At 45.3% G+C, this 19,265-nt stretch overlaps 1 protein-coding gene across 2 annotated transcripts; it reads right to left on the reverse strand.

Annotated features, from left to right (window-relative positions):
• Positions 1 to 4,456: 4,456 nt before the first annotated feature.
• Positions 4,457 to 19,246, reverse strand: mrpl43 (mitochondrial ribosomal protein L43). 2 transcript variants are annotated; one of them, XM_052027713.1, is made up of 3 exons: positions 18,862 to 19,246; positions 17,059 to 17,165; positions 4,457 to 4,927 (listed from the first exon to the last, which is right to left on the reverse strand). In XM_052027713.1, the coding sequence occupies exons 1-3, from the start codon at positions 18,921 to 18,923 to the stop codon at positions 4,719 to 4,721; spliced, it is 378 nt and encodes a 125-aa protein (XP_051883673.1). In that variant the 5' UTR covers positions 18,924 to 19,246; the 3' UTR covers positions 4,457 to 4,718. The 2 variants fall into 2 exon arrangements, with proteins under 2 accessions (XP_051883673.1, XP_051883672.1); XM_052027712.1 differs by having other exon boundaries at positions 18,793 to 19,227.
• Positions 19,247 to 19,265: the final 19 nt, after the last annotated feature.

Consider the following 19,265-nt stretch of genomic DNA (forward strand, 5'->3'; position numbering starts at 1 on the left):
CACCTCCATTCAGTCTACGCTGAGCTTCCAGTCGCCATGCCAATTTAATTCTCTATCCCATTCCCATTCTGATCTTTCTTCAGCCTATCGATCCAATGATACCCAAAGTAAGCATGAGGAAAAAGTACCTTACCTTTGAAATATCTCTGGCGGATAGAATTAAGGTAAATCCGAAGGTGTTTTACAAGTAGATCAAGGGCAAATGAATAACTGGGGAAGGGCAAGGCCCATTAGCAATAACAGGGGCAATCTGTGTGTGGAGCCAGAAGATATGGGAGTGGACCTAAGTGAATACTTTTCATCGGTATTCACTAAGGTTCTGGACTTAGTCGTTGGAGAATTCAGCAAGTCTCAGTGAGGAAGTGTGTTAGAGTGGATGGAAAACCCACTGTCTCACAGGAAACAGAGTGGGAAGAAATGGGTCCTTTTCAGACTGGGAGGAGGTAACTAGCGGAGTACTTCAGGGATCAGTTCCTGCCCCACAGTTGTTCACTCCTTACATGAATGACCTGGGAGAAGGAACAGTAGGTAAGTAAGGCTTCCAAATTTGCTGATGATACGAAAATAGATGAAAAAGCATGCTGTGATAAGGATACTGTGAGTCTGCAATAGGAGATAGATAGATTGAGTGAGTGAGTGGGCAAAATAATGACAATGAAGTTTATGTGGGGAAGTGTGAGATCATGTACATTGGTAGATCAAAATGAGATTATTTTCTCAATGGAGAGAGATTGTGTGAGCAAAGTACAGACACACTGAAGCCTTTGGGACTTAATCCTGAATTTAACAATTACAAGTAACCATTCCATCTTTCTCTCTCTCCACAGATGTGACCATACCTCGCTGTTTCAGTTTATTTCTCTTTCCTTTTCTGCCTCCAACCGTTGGTTTTTCAAGTCAGTGCTACCATTACAACTTTGGTCTGCAACCTAACAGGCATTTCCCCTTGTTTTCTCCATCCCTCTGCAAGTTAAAATGAGCTTGCTTTCTTGCCTTTTCTGTTCTGGTGAAGGATCCTTGATGTGAAACGACGCTTTAAGTGTTTTACCAGCGGAGAGCTCCTGTGGTCTGAAGCATTTTCGAAGTTCCTTTCGGGCCACCCTCCTCACAAGGAGCGTGCCAACAGGATGGGCACATGCTTTTTTCTATGCTTGTTTTTATTTTCCACAATAGGACACGTAGGGAGGAGATTGGCAGTTGGTCAGTGTCAGATGGACTCAGTGCATTGGATTCTTGCCTCGGAATCAGGAAATTGTGCATTCATCTTGAGCTTACAAAGATGGGCTGTTACTTCAGGACAATAATTCAGGGAGTGTTGCACTGCTTTTCACACAAGTGACCCTCATTCCTTCTCTAAGGCGGACATAAAAGATGCCATTGAACTATTTACAAATTTCAATTTTTATTTATTTGCAGCGTGGTAACAGGCCCTTCTGGCCCAACGAGTCCACGCCGGCCTTCTTGGAAGAGATCCTGGGGTCCTCTCTGGCTATTCAGTATAAGAGATTATCTGGTCATTCTCACATTGCAGCTACTTCCCTTCAACCATTCGGTTCTTGAACCAACTGGTACAACCCTAATCACTACAGTTTAGCAACACTATGATCATTTTGCACTAAAGTGGACTTTGTTTTATTTTGTTCTAATTGTGTTCTTTCTTGTAAAAATTGTGTATAATTTGTTTTTCTTGTGAATGCTGTTTAGATGATGCTGTGTGCCTGTGACGCTAGAACACAGAACGTTACAGCACAGTACAGGCCCTTCCGCCCACGATGTTGTGCCAACCTTTTAACCAATCAATCTATCCATTCCCTCCCATATACCCCTCCATTTTACTATCATTCATGTGCCTAAGAGTCTTTTAAACGTCCCTAATGTATCTGCTTCTACCAGCACCCTTGGCAGCCTGTTCCACACGCCCACCACTCTCTGTGTAAAAAAACTTACCTCTGATATTCCCCCCCCCATATACCTTCCTCCAATCTCCTTAAAATCATGTCCCCTTGTGTTAGCCATTTCTGCCCTGGGAAAAAGTCTGACTGTCCACTCGATCTATGCCTCTTATCATCTTGTACACCTCTATCAGGTCACTTCTCATCCTCCTTCGCTCTAAAGAGAAAAGCCCTGGTTCGCTCAACCTATCCTCATAAGACATGCTCTCCAATCCAGGTAGCATCTTGGTAAATCTCCTCTGCACCCTTTCTAAAGTTTCCACATCCTTCCTATAGTGAGGCGATTAGAACTGAACACAATATTCTAAGTGTGGTCTAACCAGGGCTTTACAGAGCTGCATTTATTACCTTGCTGCTCTTGAACTCAATCCCCCAACTAATGAAGGCCAAGACGCCATATGCCTTCTTAACAACCCTATCAACTTGCACAGCAACTATGAGGGATCTATGGACTTGGACCCCAAGATCCCTCTGTTCCCTCCACACTGCTAAGAACCCTGTATTCTGCCTTCAAACTCGACCTTCCAAAGTGAGTCACTTCACAATTTTCTGGGTCCAACTCCGTCTACCACTTCTAAGCCCAGCTTTGCATCCTGTCAATGTCCCGTTGTGACCCTTGACAACCTTCTACACTAATTTTTCATTGCACTTGTGCATACATGTACTTGTGCACATGACAATAAACTCAACTTTGACTTTACAGTAATTTGTTCTGTGCTAATTGGCTGCTGTGTTCCCTACACTACAATGACTACATCAAAATATGTTCTTCATTCATTGTAAAATGGCTTTGGGTGTGAAAGGTGGATTGGAAATGCAGACTTTTGAAAAGATAGTATTTATTGACAACACTGAGCCAATGAGTTGGAATTGAGGCCTCTGAGGTGCTAATAGACAAATTTACACTAACCATCCTGAACAAGTAGGTTATGCAATTTGTACTGTAAAATGGCACTGTGGTGTAGCTGGTAGAGCTGCTGCCTCACTGCTCCAGCAATCCAGGTTCAATCCTAACCTCCAGTGTTGTCTGTGTAGAGTTTGCATGTTCTCCCTGCAACTGCATGGGTTTCCTGCCACATCCCAAAGATGTATGGATTAATATGTTAACTGGCCACTGTAAATTGCCCCTCGTGTGTAGAAGAGTGGTAGAATCTTGGTGGGGTGATGAGTAGTTGATGGGAACTTCAGCCCATTGTCCATCCCTTACCTCATTTCTCTGGACTTGCCCCTCCACAGTCGCCGACCTCGGTCTCTCAGATGTGCACAGCCTGCTTCTCCCACCTCCCCAAGATCCACAAGAGGTGCTGAAAGTCCTATCATTATAGACTATCCTTGTCCCTCAACGCTTATTTCTTCCTGCCTTGACTCTATTCTTTCTTCACTTGTCCACTCTTCTAACTTACATCCTCCACACCTCTGCTGCCCTCTGTCACTTTCACATCCAATCCCTCTACCCACACCAGGATAGCCTGAGGATGCCTTAGTTCCTCCTTGAGCAGAGACCCAACCAGTCCCTCTCCACCACCCTGTTCCCCTAGCTAAACAGGTTCTCACTTTGAGCAACTTTTCCTTTAACTCATCTCACTTCCCCCAAATTGAAGGTGTAGCTGTGGAAATCCACATGGGTCCAAATTATACTTGTCTAGGTGTGATGCAGGGAACAGTCCTCCTTTCAGTCCAACTTAGACCCCTCCCCTTACCTACGTTTCCTTTACATTGATGACTATATTCTTGCTCTCATACAACACTCGAAGGCTTCATCACCTTTGCTGCCAATTTCCACCCTGCTCTCACTTTCACATGGTCCATCTCTGACTCTTCCCTTTCTTGATGCCTTCATCTCCATCACTGTGGATAGGTTAGTGACCAAGACCCATTACAAGCTCACAGACTTCCACAGCTACCTTGACTGCTCCTCCACCCTGCTTCCCACAAGGGCAACATTCCATTCTTTCTGGCTTCTGCTGCTCCGTCGCATTGGTTCCGACGACCTTCCACACCTTTACTCCCAAGGTATCCCCCTTTCTCCTTAACCGTGGCTTCTCCTCCACCAGAGCCAGCACTTCACGTACTTTAAGGTCTCCCGCTCTCTCCTCTGACCCACAGCAAGGATAGGGGCTGCGCCTGACCACACCACCAGCCTCCACGTTCCACACTCATTTCTGTGGCTGTGTGGGAAAGGGCCGTGAGAAGGGAATGAGTGCGATAGAGAACGGAAGGAGGGAATGGTCCCTTTAGCATACTGAAAGAGCTGGGGTAGGGGACTTTGTGTCTAGTGGTAGCATCACTTTGCTTAGTTGGTGGAGGACTATTGGATTAGATTCAGAGCATTCCCAGCAGCTATCCCCTTCTCCTCCCTGGATCCTGCTGGGAAGGATGGAGTTGGAACACTACTTATCCCTTCCCTCGCCAGCACCACTGCTGATCACAGCTCAGAGGACTGTGTCTAAACCCACCTTTAAATACTGAGAGCTGGTCATATTTAACTGCCCAAAAGGAGGATATTAACCACTTCTGTATCTTTATTAACATTTAACAATTTGTGAGAAGCTACAGAATCAAGGTTCAAAGTTCAGACTGATGTTCCACCAACAGGGAGTGGCGGGGAGGTGGCTGGGGATTTTCTTGTCATTAGAACCTATTTGCAATCATATGCTGTTCAATACACAGGGGGAAAGATTTGGTTTAAGCAGGGAAGGACAGATTTAAGCTATAAATGGGGCTGATTATGTCAATTTCTCTGCTCCTGACGATGGGTCTGGCCTCTCAGTCTTTCTTGAAGTCTTGCAGGTTCAGGGCAGTGGGCTTGTTGATGAATGGGTTCCACTGACCCTGTACACTCGGGCTGTCGGTGTGATATGGTTTGCGGATGCGGATTTTGTCCAGGCCCGACTGAGTGGCCATTTTCTGGATGAGCTGGGCAACCTCCCGTGCGGTCTTGCTGCTTAAAGACTCTTCTCTCACTGCTCCATTCACTGCAACGAGATTGGGACAGGAAACCAAATATTTACATATTTATACATCTAACATAAACAGGAGGCACCACTGGATGATCAATGCAGTGAAAGGAGGTGCGGCAGATTTCTGATCCCCGCCCAGGAAAAGCCAACAGTAATGCAACTCAGTACGTTTAATCACTGCTCTCTACACTCTTTTACAAAGTGGCCATTCGGCCCTTCAAGTCTTTTTCATAGACTTGCAAAATGACCAACCTTTTCCCCCAAGTCCATCTTTCCCCATCTGTTCCCATTTATTCTTTCCTTTCCCTGCATCCTCCTTTATCTCTGTATCTGCAATTGCTTACAAACTGTTAACTCGCTAACAGTTCCGTTGCTATGAAGCATTAATTGTCCAAAGGTGCTGCTTGACCTGCTGAGTTTCCTGTTTTATTTCTCATGCATTATAGATCTGGTCCTACCAAGCTCAGTTGTACCTGGCATGAGCACTAAGATATGCACAGCGCCAGGTTAGCTGCCAGTCACTCCAGGTCTGATCATGATGCCAGGCAGCAGTGAGCGTGGAGACATTAAAGTGTTGATGTCAGTTTGTCTCAGGCAATATTCACCCCTTAAATAACATCAGCAAACAGGTCATGTGACCACCATCAAATTGCTGTTCCTGGGAGCTTGCAGTGCATGTGTTTCCCACCAGCACAGCACTTCAAAGGTATTGGCTGGGACAATACTGAAATGCTAATTATAAATGCAAGGCAATCAACAAAGGAAGGAATTCCCTCCTCACCCCCATTTGCTTAGAGGAGTTGAGGGTTAAAGACTACAGCTGTGGGTGCATGTAAGCTGCACACACGTACTGAAGTTGTGTATAAGTGCATGCAAACTGCTCGCATGCAAGCTAGCTCTGGTGCAAGCTGTGTGTGTGAGTGTGTATATTTTTGTTTAAACTGACTGCAAACAGCCTCACTTTTTTTTTGCAGGGTGTCGATAGGGATGAAGCACTTCATCTGGGGCTGCCAATTACTGGATTGTTTCTGAAAATAAGAGCTTGTGTCCAAAATTAGCAGCTGGCACTGGCATTTCTCATCAAAGCATTTGTGTCTGACTCACACAGAAAGCTCAGGAGCTTCTTCGACTGATGAGAACAATGAAGCCAATGACCCCAAGTAATTGGACCTGTATCACAGCAGTCTCCAAGTGTCTTGAAACTTTCAAAGAATATTCTAATGCTTATTTAACCCTTTCTCACCCAGCAAGTATTTTTTTTCCTGAAATTGCAATATTATGATGCCTCCATGTGTTGCTTTTTCATGGGTTCCACTTCCATTGTATCACACTGGTGTTTGTGGGAGCTTCCTGTGCACAAATTAACCGCTCCGCTTCTGAGATTGTAATAGTGAACCAGCATCAACTCAGTGGGTTGAACAACAGGCATTTTAGATAAAGTGGTCTTTACTTTCTGATATTTTTGTTTAATTTACCTACCACAGATAAGTCTATCAAGGTTGAGAGCTGTTATAATCTGGGTAAAGTATGCTTTTTCTTCCTGATGTTTGTTTAAGAGGTGTGTGTAAATATAGATGCGAGTTTGTGGGTACACCTGTGAATCTGTGGATATACACAATGTGAGTTTGTTGGTATATTTGAGAGTGTATTTTGAATTTGCATTTATGTGATTACGTGCATATATATTTATGCAAGTGTGCATATATTTACGCAAGCGCGTGCATACGTTTATGCGACTTTATGTATATGAGAGTTGTGGGTGTTTATGTGAGTTTGCACGTATATTTATGAGTTTATTATCAATCCCTTTAATGTGTGCATAATGTTAAACAGCTCCTTAATTCCATTCTGCTCCTCTCCACTCCCAGGGCAATGTCGCAGGTCAGCGGTGAGTCTATCCACCAATTGTACGGGTGCTTCGTAAGTCAAGTTCTGTCCTCGCATTTCCCAATGATTCAACTTTGTTACGTTGTGAGAAGAGGAACACGCGTGCACCGTAGGCCACTGTGCTGCTCTGCAGGCTTGACGACACCAATCACCAAGGGCAATTTACAAACACGTCAGTGGCAGTTCCACGTTCACCCATGACTGATGCTCGCCAGACTGCTGAGTAGATGTTCTTTAGAGGCCTTGCATTTAAATCTCTCAAGGGCCTAACACTTTGCTATTTCTAACCTCCTACAACCCCAGTTATAAACCACTCAGCCTGCTCTGCATTCATTAGGATTGCAGCTCTTTTACCTCAGCACCGATCCTGTATCCCTCGATTTCTTTCTCTTCTTCAGGCTCCAGGGTTTTATAAATTTGCCTTCTCTTCCCTCATCATTGGCTACTGTCTCCCCCCACCCCCCAAACTTCTCCGACTGTCCCAACTTCCCTCTCATTAGATCCTTCCTTAAGGCCACTCTCTTTGGTCACGCCTCCTAATTTTAGCCCAGCTTCTCCTCACACTTCTGTCAGTGCGAGTTGCAATAGATTGGGACTGGGGGATTATCTAATTGAGGCGTTTAAAGATGGTTAAAAGGAAGAGTTTTATGCTCTTGGCCTCACCAATATCCCAATTTGAAGATTTGCTGCCCCCTTGTGGAACCAAGGCAAATGGAACCAGGAGAGCCCCAGATCTGAACCCCTTTCTGTATGGTGCTGGCTGAATAGTATTAGATTTGGCTTCAGTGAAAAGGATATCAGTTAGATATTGTTTCCTTTCACCCCCATACCAACACCCAAGCCCACTTGCATTGGGGCAAAGGCTGGATCAGACTCGTTTTGGTTCTTACTCAACTTCTAGGATCCCATCCAAAGGGACAGGGATAAGCAAGAGACCATAGATCTGTGTGACAGTATAAGCTAGTGGCTTCAGGGGAAAACCGCTCCAGCTTTCTCTCCCCCTAGCGTTCTCTCCTGCTCCCTTCCTTTCCCATCTACAGCTTTCTTTGAATTTTATACACATCTCATTGTTGCAGCTCTTTCAAGAAACGGCTGATTTGTGCAAATCCAGCAGCACACTTGGTTGACAGTTCACTGGAAAGGGAATAAATGAACAAGCAGCAACTCAGTTCTACTGTTTTGCATTTCAAAACTGACAGCTCATCTCTTGATCAGTGCCAAACAGCCTCAGCCAATTCCTGATGAAGCAGAATGGCAAAGAAATTTGCAACCGAGCAAACTGAAATCAAGCCGGTGGACGACCTGTCTGGCTTTGCAGAAAATTCATCAAAGCAGCTCCAAGACCTGTTCCACTCAGCATGTCCCTACAGACCTTTACTAATTGATATTTATGATTTGTCTGGCATGTGGGAAGCAAATTCTGACAAGTTTCTGTGCTCTGTTAGTATCAGATGATATTTTTAATACATCAGCCTCTGCACAGACTAACCGTACTGCAGCTATGGTACATTGCACTTGTCACTCCTAAGAATAGAGGCACAGACTTCCCGTGGATAACATGTCCTGAGGAGATTCACAAGAATGATCCTGGCAATGAAGGGCTTAACATATGAGGAGCGTTTGATGCCTCTGGGCCTGCACTCAATGGAGTTTCAGAAGGATGAGGGAAGGTCTCATTGAAACCTACTGGATTCTGCAACGCCTAGATAGAGTGGAGTTGGAGAGGATATTTCCATTAGTGGGAGAGTCTGGAATCCAAGGGCACAGCCTCAGATTAAAGAGTGAGATGGAGGAGGAATTTCTTCAGCCAGAGGGTGGTGAATCTGTGGAATGTGTTGCCACAGAGGGCTGTGGCCAAGTTACTGGGTGTATTTAAGGCAGAGATTGATAAGTTCTTGATTGATAAAGGGGTTGGAAAAAAACCCAGCCACGATTGAATGGCGGAGCAGACTCGATGGGCTGAATGGCCTAATTCTGCTCCTATGTCTATGGCTCACTCGAGGGCAGAGTCAAATGTGGAGAGGACATCACACTGTTAAAAATGGTCTTCAACTCACCAACGATCAAGCATCCATTTGCACTAACCCCATTTTATTCCCTATATTCCCATTAGCTCCCCCCAGACTCTGCCACTACACTTACCCTCACACTAGGGGCGGTTTATAGTGGCCAATTAACCTATCAACTTGAATATCTCTGGGATGTTGGGAGAAAACCGGAGCAGCCGGAAGAAACCACAGGATCACTATAAACTTTTACTATAAGCCAACTGTGACACAGAAAGTCCAGACCGTCCCACTCTATTTCAAGTGCCCTGTTACTGACAATAGAGAATTTTAGAAATTTAACACCAATGGATCAACCATCTTTGGAAAAGATTCCATTAGGTTGGAAAATAGCAAAAGACAACTCCTTAGTTCAGGAGGGAGAGGGAGAAATAGCTTAACATCTGTGATATAGAAAATGTTAGAAGGTATTACTAAAATGTTATGGCAGGGATCTTACAAAAATTCAAGGTATTTAGGCAAAACCGTTATGGTTTTGTGAAAGGGAAATCATATTTTACCAATTTATTGGAGTTCTAAGTAACGTGTGATGTAGATAAAAGGGAACTGGATGGATGTACACAGATTTGCAGAAGGCATTTGATTAGGGGCACCAAGTTTACTGCATAAAACAAAAACTCATGATACAGGAGATAACACAATAACATGGATACAAGCTTGGCTGGCTAACAGGAAACATTCAGCAAAAATGAGTTTATTTCTGATTGGCAAGATGTAATGCGTGGTGTACCCCAGGGTTCAGCCTCAACTTTTTACAATTTATATTAATGACCAGGATGAAGGCACCAAGGTACTGTGGATAAATCTGCTGATGACAAAGATGGGCTGGAAAGAAAGAGGCCATAACAAGGCTGCAAAGGGATATAGATAGGTTAAATGAGTGGACAAAGTTCTGGCAAATGGAGTACAATGTGGGAAAATGTGGACTTGTCCATTTTGGCAGTGAAAATAAACCATGTATCTAAATGGTGAGAGCGCTCTGAGATGTGGAGGGATCCTTATGTCTTAATCCATGATTCATAGAAGGCCAATATTCAGGTACAGTAATTACGAAAGGTAACAGAACATTATTGATATTGCTAAGGGCTTTGGGTGCTCTGGTTTCCTCTAACATACCAAAGATGAGTGGTTTGGTAGGTTCATTGCTCCTACTGCGTAGATCCTGTGGGGAGTTGATCAAAATCGGGGAGAATAAAACGGAATTATTGTGGGACTGGTATAAATGGGTGTTTGATGGTTGGCACAGACTAGTGGGCCAAGGGCCTGTTTCCACTCTGTTTGACCTATGCTTCAGTCATGTACAGCTTTAGTGAGATCACATCTGGATCACTGCATACAGTGTAGGTGATTTTTTTTAAAGCATTTCAAAGCATTGGAAATAGTTCAGAAGTTTACTAGAATGAGATTTGAAATGGGCAGATTGTCTTAAGAGGTAAGTTTGGATAGGCTAGGCTTATATTTGCATTTAGAAGAACTGGGGGGTCGTGGAGTGGGGTGTCCTGACTGAAATATACATGGCTCCAAAAAGAGTACATTTCCCCTTGTGGGAGAATCCGGAACTGGGGATCATTATTTAAAAACAAGGGATCACCAATTTAAGACAGATGGAGTGTAAACATTTTTTTCTTTCAGAAGGCCATGAGTCAGGTTACAAATTTAGTGCAGAATACAGCACTGAAACACACAGGCGACCATGAACCTGTTGAACTCACAACTAACAAAACAAGGCACAGAAAATCAACCCCATTTCATTTCATTCCGTTCCACATAGATTATTACCAACTTAATAACTGTTAATTAACAACTGATCATCTCTCTGGCACTGAAAATCCATCCTTGCCAAGCATGGAGTTATATTCCTTCAATGTTGTAATTGTCAGGAACTCCTAATTGTAAATTCTTTTGAAAGTTTTTCCTTTCTATCTTAATTCAGCAACTGGGAGAATCTATGATAGGACAGCTGGTATCAATAATGTTGAGCGGCTGTTTAAAAATTCACCTGGTCTAACAACAATGTGGTTGATTTTTTTTTAATTGACCTCTGAAATGGCCTAACAAGTCTTCACTTGTACAGCGTTTCAAGAAAGTGGCTCCCTTCCTCCTTGCCAGTGACACCCACATCCCATGAAAGAAAGAACTGCTGGGGCCTCTTCTGCTTTCACATAATAAGAGCTGCATGTCCAAGCATCACATTTCACATAGACACAAAAGACACCCATTATAACTCTACAGCAAAAACCAGAATAATTCAATACCTTGAATGCAAATATGGAATAGTTAAAGTTCTAAATTTACCCAAGTTTGCTCAGGCAATGACTGAGTATTCCATTAGACTCCTGACTTGAGCTTTTTGTACGGAAGGAGATATTCCCAACTTTTGCCCCCCTACACTGCCTTTATTGGTTGCTGGTGCTTGCCTTTATTAGTTGCTGGTGCTTGCCTTTATTAGTGGATGCCTTGCGTTCAAGAGTCAGGAAGTTACACTGCAGCTTTATAAAACTCTGGTTAGACTGCATCTTGAGTATTGCATTCAATTCTGGTCGGCCCATTACAGGATGGATGTGGAGGCTTTGGAGAGGGTGCAGAAGGCTTATCAGGGTGCTGCCTGGATTAGAGGGCATGTGCTACAGGAGAGGTTGGACAAACTTAGGTTGTTTTCTCTGGAGTGGTGGAGGCTGAGGGGAGACCTCATAGAAGTTTATAAAATTATGAGCGGCATAGATAGACAGCTGGTTTCTTTTCCCCTCCCAGGGATGAAATGTCTAATACTAGTGGGCATGCATTTAAAGTCAGAGGGGGAAAGTTCAAAGGAGATGTGCAGGGCATGTTTATTTTACAGAGTGGTGGGTACCTTGAATGCGCTGCCAGCAGTGGTGGTGGAGGCAGATATGATAGAGGCATTTAACAGGCTCTTAGATAGGCACATGAATATGCAGAGAATGGAGGAATATGGATCATGTGTAGGGATTTGGTGTCATTAGCTCAGTTAGTTCTGCACAACACTGTGGGCTGAAGGGCCTGTTCCTGTGCTGTACTGTTCTAAGTACATGGACCTCTTAAATTGTCCCTGTGCAAAGATCAGAGGAAGAGGGCAGATGCCTGAATAGCTCTTCAGATTCTCAAGGTGTTCTGTAGGGGGAAAGACTTTTACTGAGTTAGAAGAAATTAGCATCACATTTTCAATAGCCCTTTCATAATGCTCAAAGTGTTTTACAGCCAATTATGTTCTTTTGAAGGACTGTCACTGCCATCACCTGGGAAACATGGCAGTTAATTGGCACACAGCAAGCTCCCCTAAACACCCAATATGATAACCATCAGATAACTAGAGAGGTAGAGGGAGGGATAAATATTGACCAGGCAAGGTGCAATATAAATGCAAATACTTCTTAATACTTGGCTAGGTTTATCACAGTGTGATTAGAATCTCCCGATATAAAAAAAATGTGTTAATCGCAACTACCATTCAATCATTTGTCACACTAAGAGCCAATTGGCTCAGTTATCAAACTGCTTCCAGAATATCAAGGCAATCTGTGCACTAAAAACACTATGATATTTACGCAAAGGTGGCACAGTAATGCAGCTAGCAGAGCTGTGGTCCTCATAGCTTCCAGTGATCTGGGTTCAATCCCGATCTCCAGTGCCGTCAGTGTGGAGTTTGCACGTCCTCCTTCTGGTTTCCTCTGACATCCCAAAGACATGTGGGCTGGAAGGTTCATTGGCCCTAGTTTGTAGGCGAGTGATAGAATCTGGGGGGGAGTCGATGGGAACGTGGGGAGAATACAGGAAAAGTTAGTGGGGAACCAGATAAACTTGATGGCCCAGAATGGTTTCCTTTTTTGACAAAAGGAAAATAAGGTAAAACATGGGTCATGGAGTTGGGGTGATATATTGGTAAGGACTGGTGACTGGCTAACAGTACAGTAGGAACAAACATCATTTTCAGGTTGGCAAGCTGTAACTAGTCTAATTCCATCGCTATCAGTAATGGGACCTCAGCTACTTACAACCTACAGTAATGGCCAATAAGATACAAGAGCAGAATCAGGCCATTCGGCCCCTTGAGTTTGCTCCTCCATTCAACCATGGCTGATTTTTAAAAAAAACCATTCTCCCGCTTTCTGCCCTTAACCCCCCTTACCAATCAAGAACCTATCAATCTCTGTTCTCATGAAGGGTCCTTGTACAGTATCTTAATTTGCAGATGACAAATAGACTGGAGGGAAAAATCAGTTGCAAGGAAGTCACAAGGAGATTGCAAAAGGCTAGAGATAGGTTAAGTGAGTAGGCGCAAAGATAAGGAGAATAATGGGTGGAGATGGGAGATTACCCACATTGGTATAAAGAACAGAAAAGTATGAGTATTATTTGAGACTGTTGAGTGTTAGTGCTTCAAGAGACCCACAATACATGAATAACAGGGATAACATTCAGGTGCAGCAAGTAATTAAGTCAAATGGAATGTTGGGCTTTAGAGTAAGGGAAATGGCAAAGGTAAGGAACCTTGCTATAACTGTACAGGACTTTGGTAGGAACACACCTAGAGTACTACATAGTCTTGGTCTCCTTATCTCAGGAAGGATATATTTGCCTTGTAGGTGGTTCTGTGAAGATTTAGTAGAATGATTCCTGGGACCTGAGACCTTCTCCATAAAGGAAAAGCTGAGCCAGTTGGGTTGCTATTCTCTGGAGTTGAAATAATGAAAGGTAATCTTATTGAAACACAGAAGACTCCTGAGGGGATTCGGAAAGGTAGATACCGAGAGTATCTTTTCCTTGGGTAGAGTATTTAGAACTAGGGGGCAAAGCCTCAGGATGGGGGGGTGTCAAAACATAACATAGCACAGCTGTCAGGGGTAATTTCTTTACTGAGGCAGATGAGGGTATTTGGAAATCTCTGTTGCAGGGAGTGGTTGATTCTAAATTGTTAAGTATATTCAAGGTGGATATTGATAACTTTCGGAATCCAGGGTGACCAAAGGTACATGGGAATCAGGGAGAAAAATGGTTGGGACGGCGGGATGGGCCATGATCCTACTGAACATCCAACTCCTACTTCAATTACACGTCAAGAGCAATCTCCAGATTGCGAGAACCGTGGTGCGACTTTGAAAGTGCAGCTTCAACTGAAAAATCAGCACTGCTTTTAGAATATTTCTCTTTCACTATTTGGGGTTCACCTGAAGCAGTGCTGAAGGTCCAGGCAATTTTGACAGTGATTTGCCTTTAAGCAGGCACCAGGCACTCTTGTCACAAAGGAAACCAAGTGCTAATGTGGTGAAACTTTATTAGAATGAGAGACTGACAACAACTTGTAATTTACATTGCACATTTAATCTAATCACCTACAAGTGGTTCACAGCACTGTTATTAAACAAAACCCACACCCAGCCACATAAGGTGGCATTAAGGGCAGAGGACCAAAAGCCTTTTCAAGAGAAAGATTTTCAGAGGGTCCTTGACACATGGTTTTTGTCTGCGGGATTTTGCTATGTAGAAGTTGCCAGTCGCATTCCCCACTGGACAAACATGATTAGGTATCCACTGTTAAAACAAGTTTGGGATGTCCAGAGGGTATGAGACACCACATAAGTGTATGCCTTTCTCCTGATGCTAATTATTTAGCTGGACCAGGGAAAACCGCAAAAGAACCAATTCCATGCATACTGGTGTTGAGCAAGGACACACCTACACCCTGACACTTCTTTCTTGCTGCATTGCTATCTCTCACCTCCAAAAGGTTTCCCAGTATACCTACAGAACAAATTGGGAAATCACTACTTTGCCTCCACTGCAGAACCCAGAAAAACCCCACCTATGGTACGCAGTTGTATTACTTTGATGAGGCTTACATGTGGGCACGTTCAGACACAGTCTCCAAGTCATCATTGACTTGTTCAACGAAGCACGAGGAAAGATGGGCCTGATATTCAACTTCCACAAACCAAAGCTCCTCCATCAACCCACACCCTGCTCTCTGCCAATAAGGATGACAAGACCCTGGAAAACATGGACCTCTTCTCATACCTCAGGAACCATCCTTTAGCAAAGGCAGACGTTGATCACGAAATGCACCAAACGCCTTCAGTCGACATACAGCTTTTGTCTCCACAGATGCTGCTTCACCTTCTGAGTTCTTCTAGCCTTCTGTTTTTTTTCAATATAAATTATGTTTCAAGTGTGGTCACCAATGTAATGTAGGAAACGTGGCAACCAATTAGCACACAGCAAGCCTTCACAAACAACAATACGATAAACTAATTGACAGAGGAATAAATTTCACGAGGGATAAACACCACTACTCAATTTCAGAACAAGCTCATAGGCTCTTTCATGTTCAAATGGGAGACCAAAAGGGCAATATTTTAACCTCTCAACCAAGTGGCAGCACCTCTAGGAATGTAATTCTACTCTTGCTCCTATTTTCTTGTGGACTGACTGAAGAAAAGACCAGATTAATAATCAAGAGATTGGTAATGTAGTCCAAAGAAAGATAAAACAGTGTAGAATAAGGCAGGAGCATTGTTTTGGGACCACAGCTTGGTTGGGTATTAAATAACAGTGTCACCTTAAGGATCAGGATTTACCGTTAGGTTTGGGCACCATCTTGTGGTGAATGGCTGCACTATGTGCCTGGGAAGAAATTACAGTACAGGCGATCCCTGCGTTACAGGGTAAGGGGGGGAACTGTTCCTAGAAAACAGTCCGTATTGCAGTTTTCCATAATGCAAAGCCACGTCATCTGCACATGCATCAAGAAATGCAAGTTGAAAAAAAGTGTTGATTTATTTACTCCCCCCCCCCCCCCCACATAGATTCTGTGAGAGTGAATTTTAATTCCCTATCTCAAATTTTTAAATTGGTGATTTGTTGAATTCTGCAAAGTCAAATTTCTGTTACCCAAACGGTTGTAAACCGGGGGGGTGGGGTTCACCTGTACAGTGAAAATTACAACGATGTTGAATGCTCAGTGGGAATTAGGGTGATGAAAAGGAGAAAAACTTGGCTTTCCTTTACCTTGCTCTTTGAGAAATCTCCAAAGGGCACCCAACAGCCTTAGATAGGTTACACTGCAATCCTCTAGCCTGTCAAATGTAAACAGGCCCTTCTATATCTGATCAACCAGGACTATAGTTCATTGAACCTAATTTCTTTTTCCAGCACTTCCTAATAAATGAATCAACACACATTTGCCTCTTGGTAGCGTAGCGGTAAGCGTAACGTTTTACAGCACCAGCGACCCGGGTTCAATTCCGGCTGCTGTCTGTAAGGAGTTTGTACATTCTCCCCGTGTCTGCATGGGTTTCCTCCGGGTGCTCCGGTTTCCTCCCGCATCCCAAAGACGTACGGGTTAGGAAGTTGTGGACATGCTATGTTGACGCTGGAAGCATGGCGACACTTGCGGGCTGCCCCAGAACACTCCGCGCAAAAGATGCATTTCACTGTGTGTTTCGAAGTACATGTGACTAATAAAGATATCTTATCTTGTAGTTAAATCTGAGAAATGGGCTTTGGGCCACCAGCCACAGCCAAGCTACAAGTCATGCCAAGCACACCAACTCACAAAGAGGTAACAGCCCTCCTCTTTGCCCCAAATCCCAGCTTTAGCAAATACTTTTGTAACATCCAAACCTTAAGTGATTGTAACATTATTAAAAGTCAAGGTTAGTAAATGTGTGTACTGGCAGGAGGCAGATTTAGAACAATTATCTAAAGAATCAGCAGCAAGATACAAATTTTTTTTTTTTGCAAACGTCAGAGTGGCGCTCTGCCATGCACTACCTGAAAGAATAGAGAGACCAGATTAAATAGCAACCTCCTGAAGGGAGAACTGGATAAATAGTTGAAAGGATGGAAGGGAGTGGGGAAAGTGCAAGGCAGTTTCGCAATTGGCAATTGCTTTCAAAACATTGGTAAAGGCGCAATGGTCCCCTTCTCTGTGCTGTGTGTATCTGAAAAGCCCTACAGTTAATAGGAAGCAGAGAAAAGAGTGTGGAAGTAGCACAACGCAGGGGCCAAGATGCAAGATGGCAGATTGGTTAAGCCAACATTCACTTGGGACACTGGCACACAAGCTGGACAAGAATGATCAGATTTTATCCTCTGATTTTCTAATCTCCTTCCTTGGGATGGAAACTATTCTCCACTCACAACGTACTTGGGATTGGGAGCAGTGCTCCAGCTACTCACAGTATTCCCCGACCAGCTTCGGAACGTGGCACTTCTTTTCAGTGACATAGAGGACAATCCCAGGATTCTGCCTCGCAAAATCTATCACGCCTTCTTCAATGTACTCTCTGCAGGGGGCCAAAGAACACGGAGACACTTTAGAAGCATTGAAACAGAAACAAAACCGGATACAGAAGTGTTGCCACGAGAAATCAGTGTCTCAAGGACAGAATAACGCTTTACAGTGCCAGTGATCCGGGTTCAAATCTGGTCACTGCCTGTAAGGAGTTTATACATTCTCCCCGTGTCTGCGTGGGTTTCCTCCGGGTGCTCCGGTTTCCTCCCATATTCCAAAGACGTACAGGTTAGGAAGTTGTGGGCATGCTATGTTGGCGCTGGAAGCGTGGCAACACTTGCGGCTTGCCCCCAGAACACTACGCAAAAAGGTGCATTTCACTGTGTGTTTCGATGTACATGTGACTAATAAAGATATCTTATCTTCTCAGACCACACCTCACAAACAACCTGACATCACTCCCAAAACACTGCAGACCTGCAGAATGTCCTGGACTGCCCTGAAACCCACCATAATTACCAGCTGTGATGAGATTCCTGGCCTCTCTATCAGAAAACACCAGGACTAATTTTATGAAAATGACCTGGAGATCTGGCAGCTAATTAATGCAAGGGATTCTTAGATTGCAAAGTGAACTGTACCCCAGAGGAAAAGAAACAGTTCTACAGGCACCTGAAGGCCAAGGTTCAACAGAAAATGTCACTTAAAAAAGGGATGGTGGATAGAGTGCATAAGGTCCAGCAACTTGCTGGTAACCATGATGTGCAGATTCTTCAACACCATCAAGGCCTTCTATGGATCAAACACCCAAGGGCCCACCCTGTCAACAGTCAAGGACAGAGGTTATTCAAGGACAGAGAGGCAGGTTGCACCTGCTGGAAGGAATACTTGGAAGATCTGCTCAATCATAACTGTCTGACTTGAGTGCCTTTGACCTCATCATACAGCCTTTGTCTTAAGCTTCACCCTCCCGTATCCCCCACCTGTCCGTTATCCTACATCTTTATACTGGTCACCTTAGTGCTGACTGATGCAGGTTTTGACCCTAAAACGGTGACAATTTCCCCATCCCCACCCCACTACAGATGCTACTCGATCCATTGAGATCCTCCAGAGATTTGTATTTTTTTGCTACAAAGAGTCTCTCTTTTCTTGTTGAGGAGGTCATCATTGGGGTCCTCAGCTACCAAAGAGTCACCTTCCTCTGAGTGATGAAGTTCCTCACTCAGTCCCAAATGGCCTAACAGTATGGGGGGGAAGGGAGGGAGAGGAGGCGGGGGGGGGGAAGGGAGAGGGGGGGGAAGGGAGAGGGGGGGGAAGGGAGAGGGGGGGGAAGGGAGAGGGGGGGGAAGGGAGAGGGGGGGGAAGGGAGAGGGGGGGGAAGGGAGAGGGGGGGGAAGGGAGAGGGGGGGGAAGGGAGAGGGGGGGAAGGGAGAGGGGGGGGAAGGGAGAGGGGGGGGAAGGGAGAGGGGGGGGAAGGGAGAGGGGGGGGAAGGGACCTCGGTCAGCATAAACGTGTTGGGCCGAAGGGCCTGTCCCCGTGCAGTGTACCTGTGACCCTCCCCTCCCCTCGATGCAGGGTCTGGACCCGAATGCCCCGTCCGCCACCACAGCCGCCGCTCGGCCCGCGGGGTCCCTGCAGCAGGCCGCGTGTCCGGGCCGGGGGGACGGCCACTGACCTGACGCCTCTGCTGCTCGCAGCGCCCCCGCTGAAGACGATGTTGAGCCTCTTCAGCTGACAGATGTACCTGCCGACGCCGTTGTGCAGGACGCCCTGCAGGAAGCGGCTGGCCGTCCCCCGGGCCGTCATCTCGCTCCCTCCACCATGTCCCTCCCTCCACACACACACACACAACCGGATGCCGCCAGCCACGGTGCGCCGCTCAAACCCCTCCGCCGTGCAACCCGCTCCGCGCACCGGGCGGGCGGCTGGAGGGAGGGAGAGAGCCCGGCGGCGGTTACCCCGGGCAACGGCGTGACTGACAGCCTCACCACCCACCCTGGGGGCGCGCGGGCGGCGCGGCTCCCGTTGCTCGGGGAACCCCGGTCCGGGGCAGCGCGCGCGCCCCGTTGTCAGGGCGACGTCGGCGCACGTGCGGAGCCCAGCCAGCCGCCCGGGAGGCCGGAGAGTGCAGGCAGGCAGGCAGGTAGG

The sequence above is a fragment of the Pristis pectinata genome, chromosome 12 (assembly GCF_009764475.1).
Source record: "Pristis pectinata isolate sPriPec2 chromosome 12, sPriPec2.1.pri, whole genome shotgun sequence".
Taxonomy (NCBI): Eukaryota; Metazoa; Chordata; class Chondrichthyes; order Rhinopristiformes; family Pristidae; genus Pristis; species Pristis pectinata.

Excerpts from the sequence above, each read along its gene's own strand:
- mrpl43 (XM_052027712.1), bottom strand. The coding sequence starts at position 18,923 with ATGACGGCCCGGGGGACGGCCAGCCGCTTCCTGCAGGGCGTCCTGCAC. Across the intron at positions 17,166-18,792 it reads GCGAGCAGCAGAGGCGTCAG|AGAGTACATTGAAGAAGGCG; the intron begins GTCAGTGGCCGT and ends GGCCCCCTGCAG. Across the intron at positions 4,928-17,058 it reads GAAGCTGGTCGGGGAATACT|TGAATGGAGCAGTGAGAGAA; the intron begins GTGAGTAGCTGG and ends ATCTCGTTGCAG.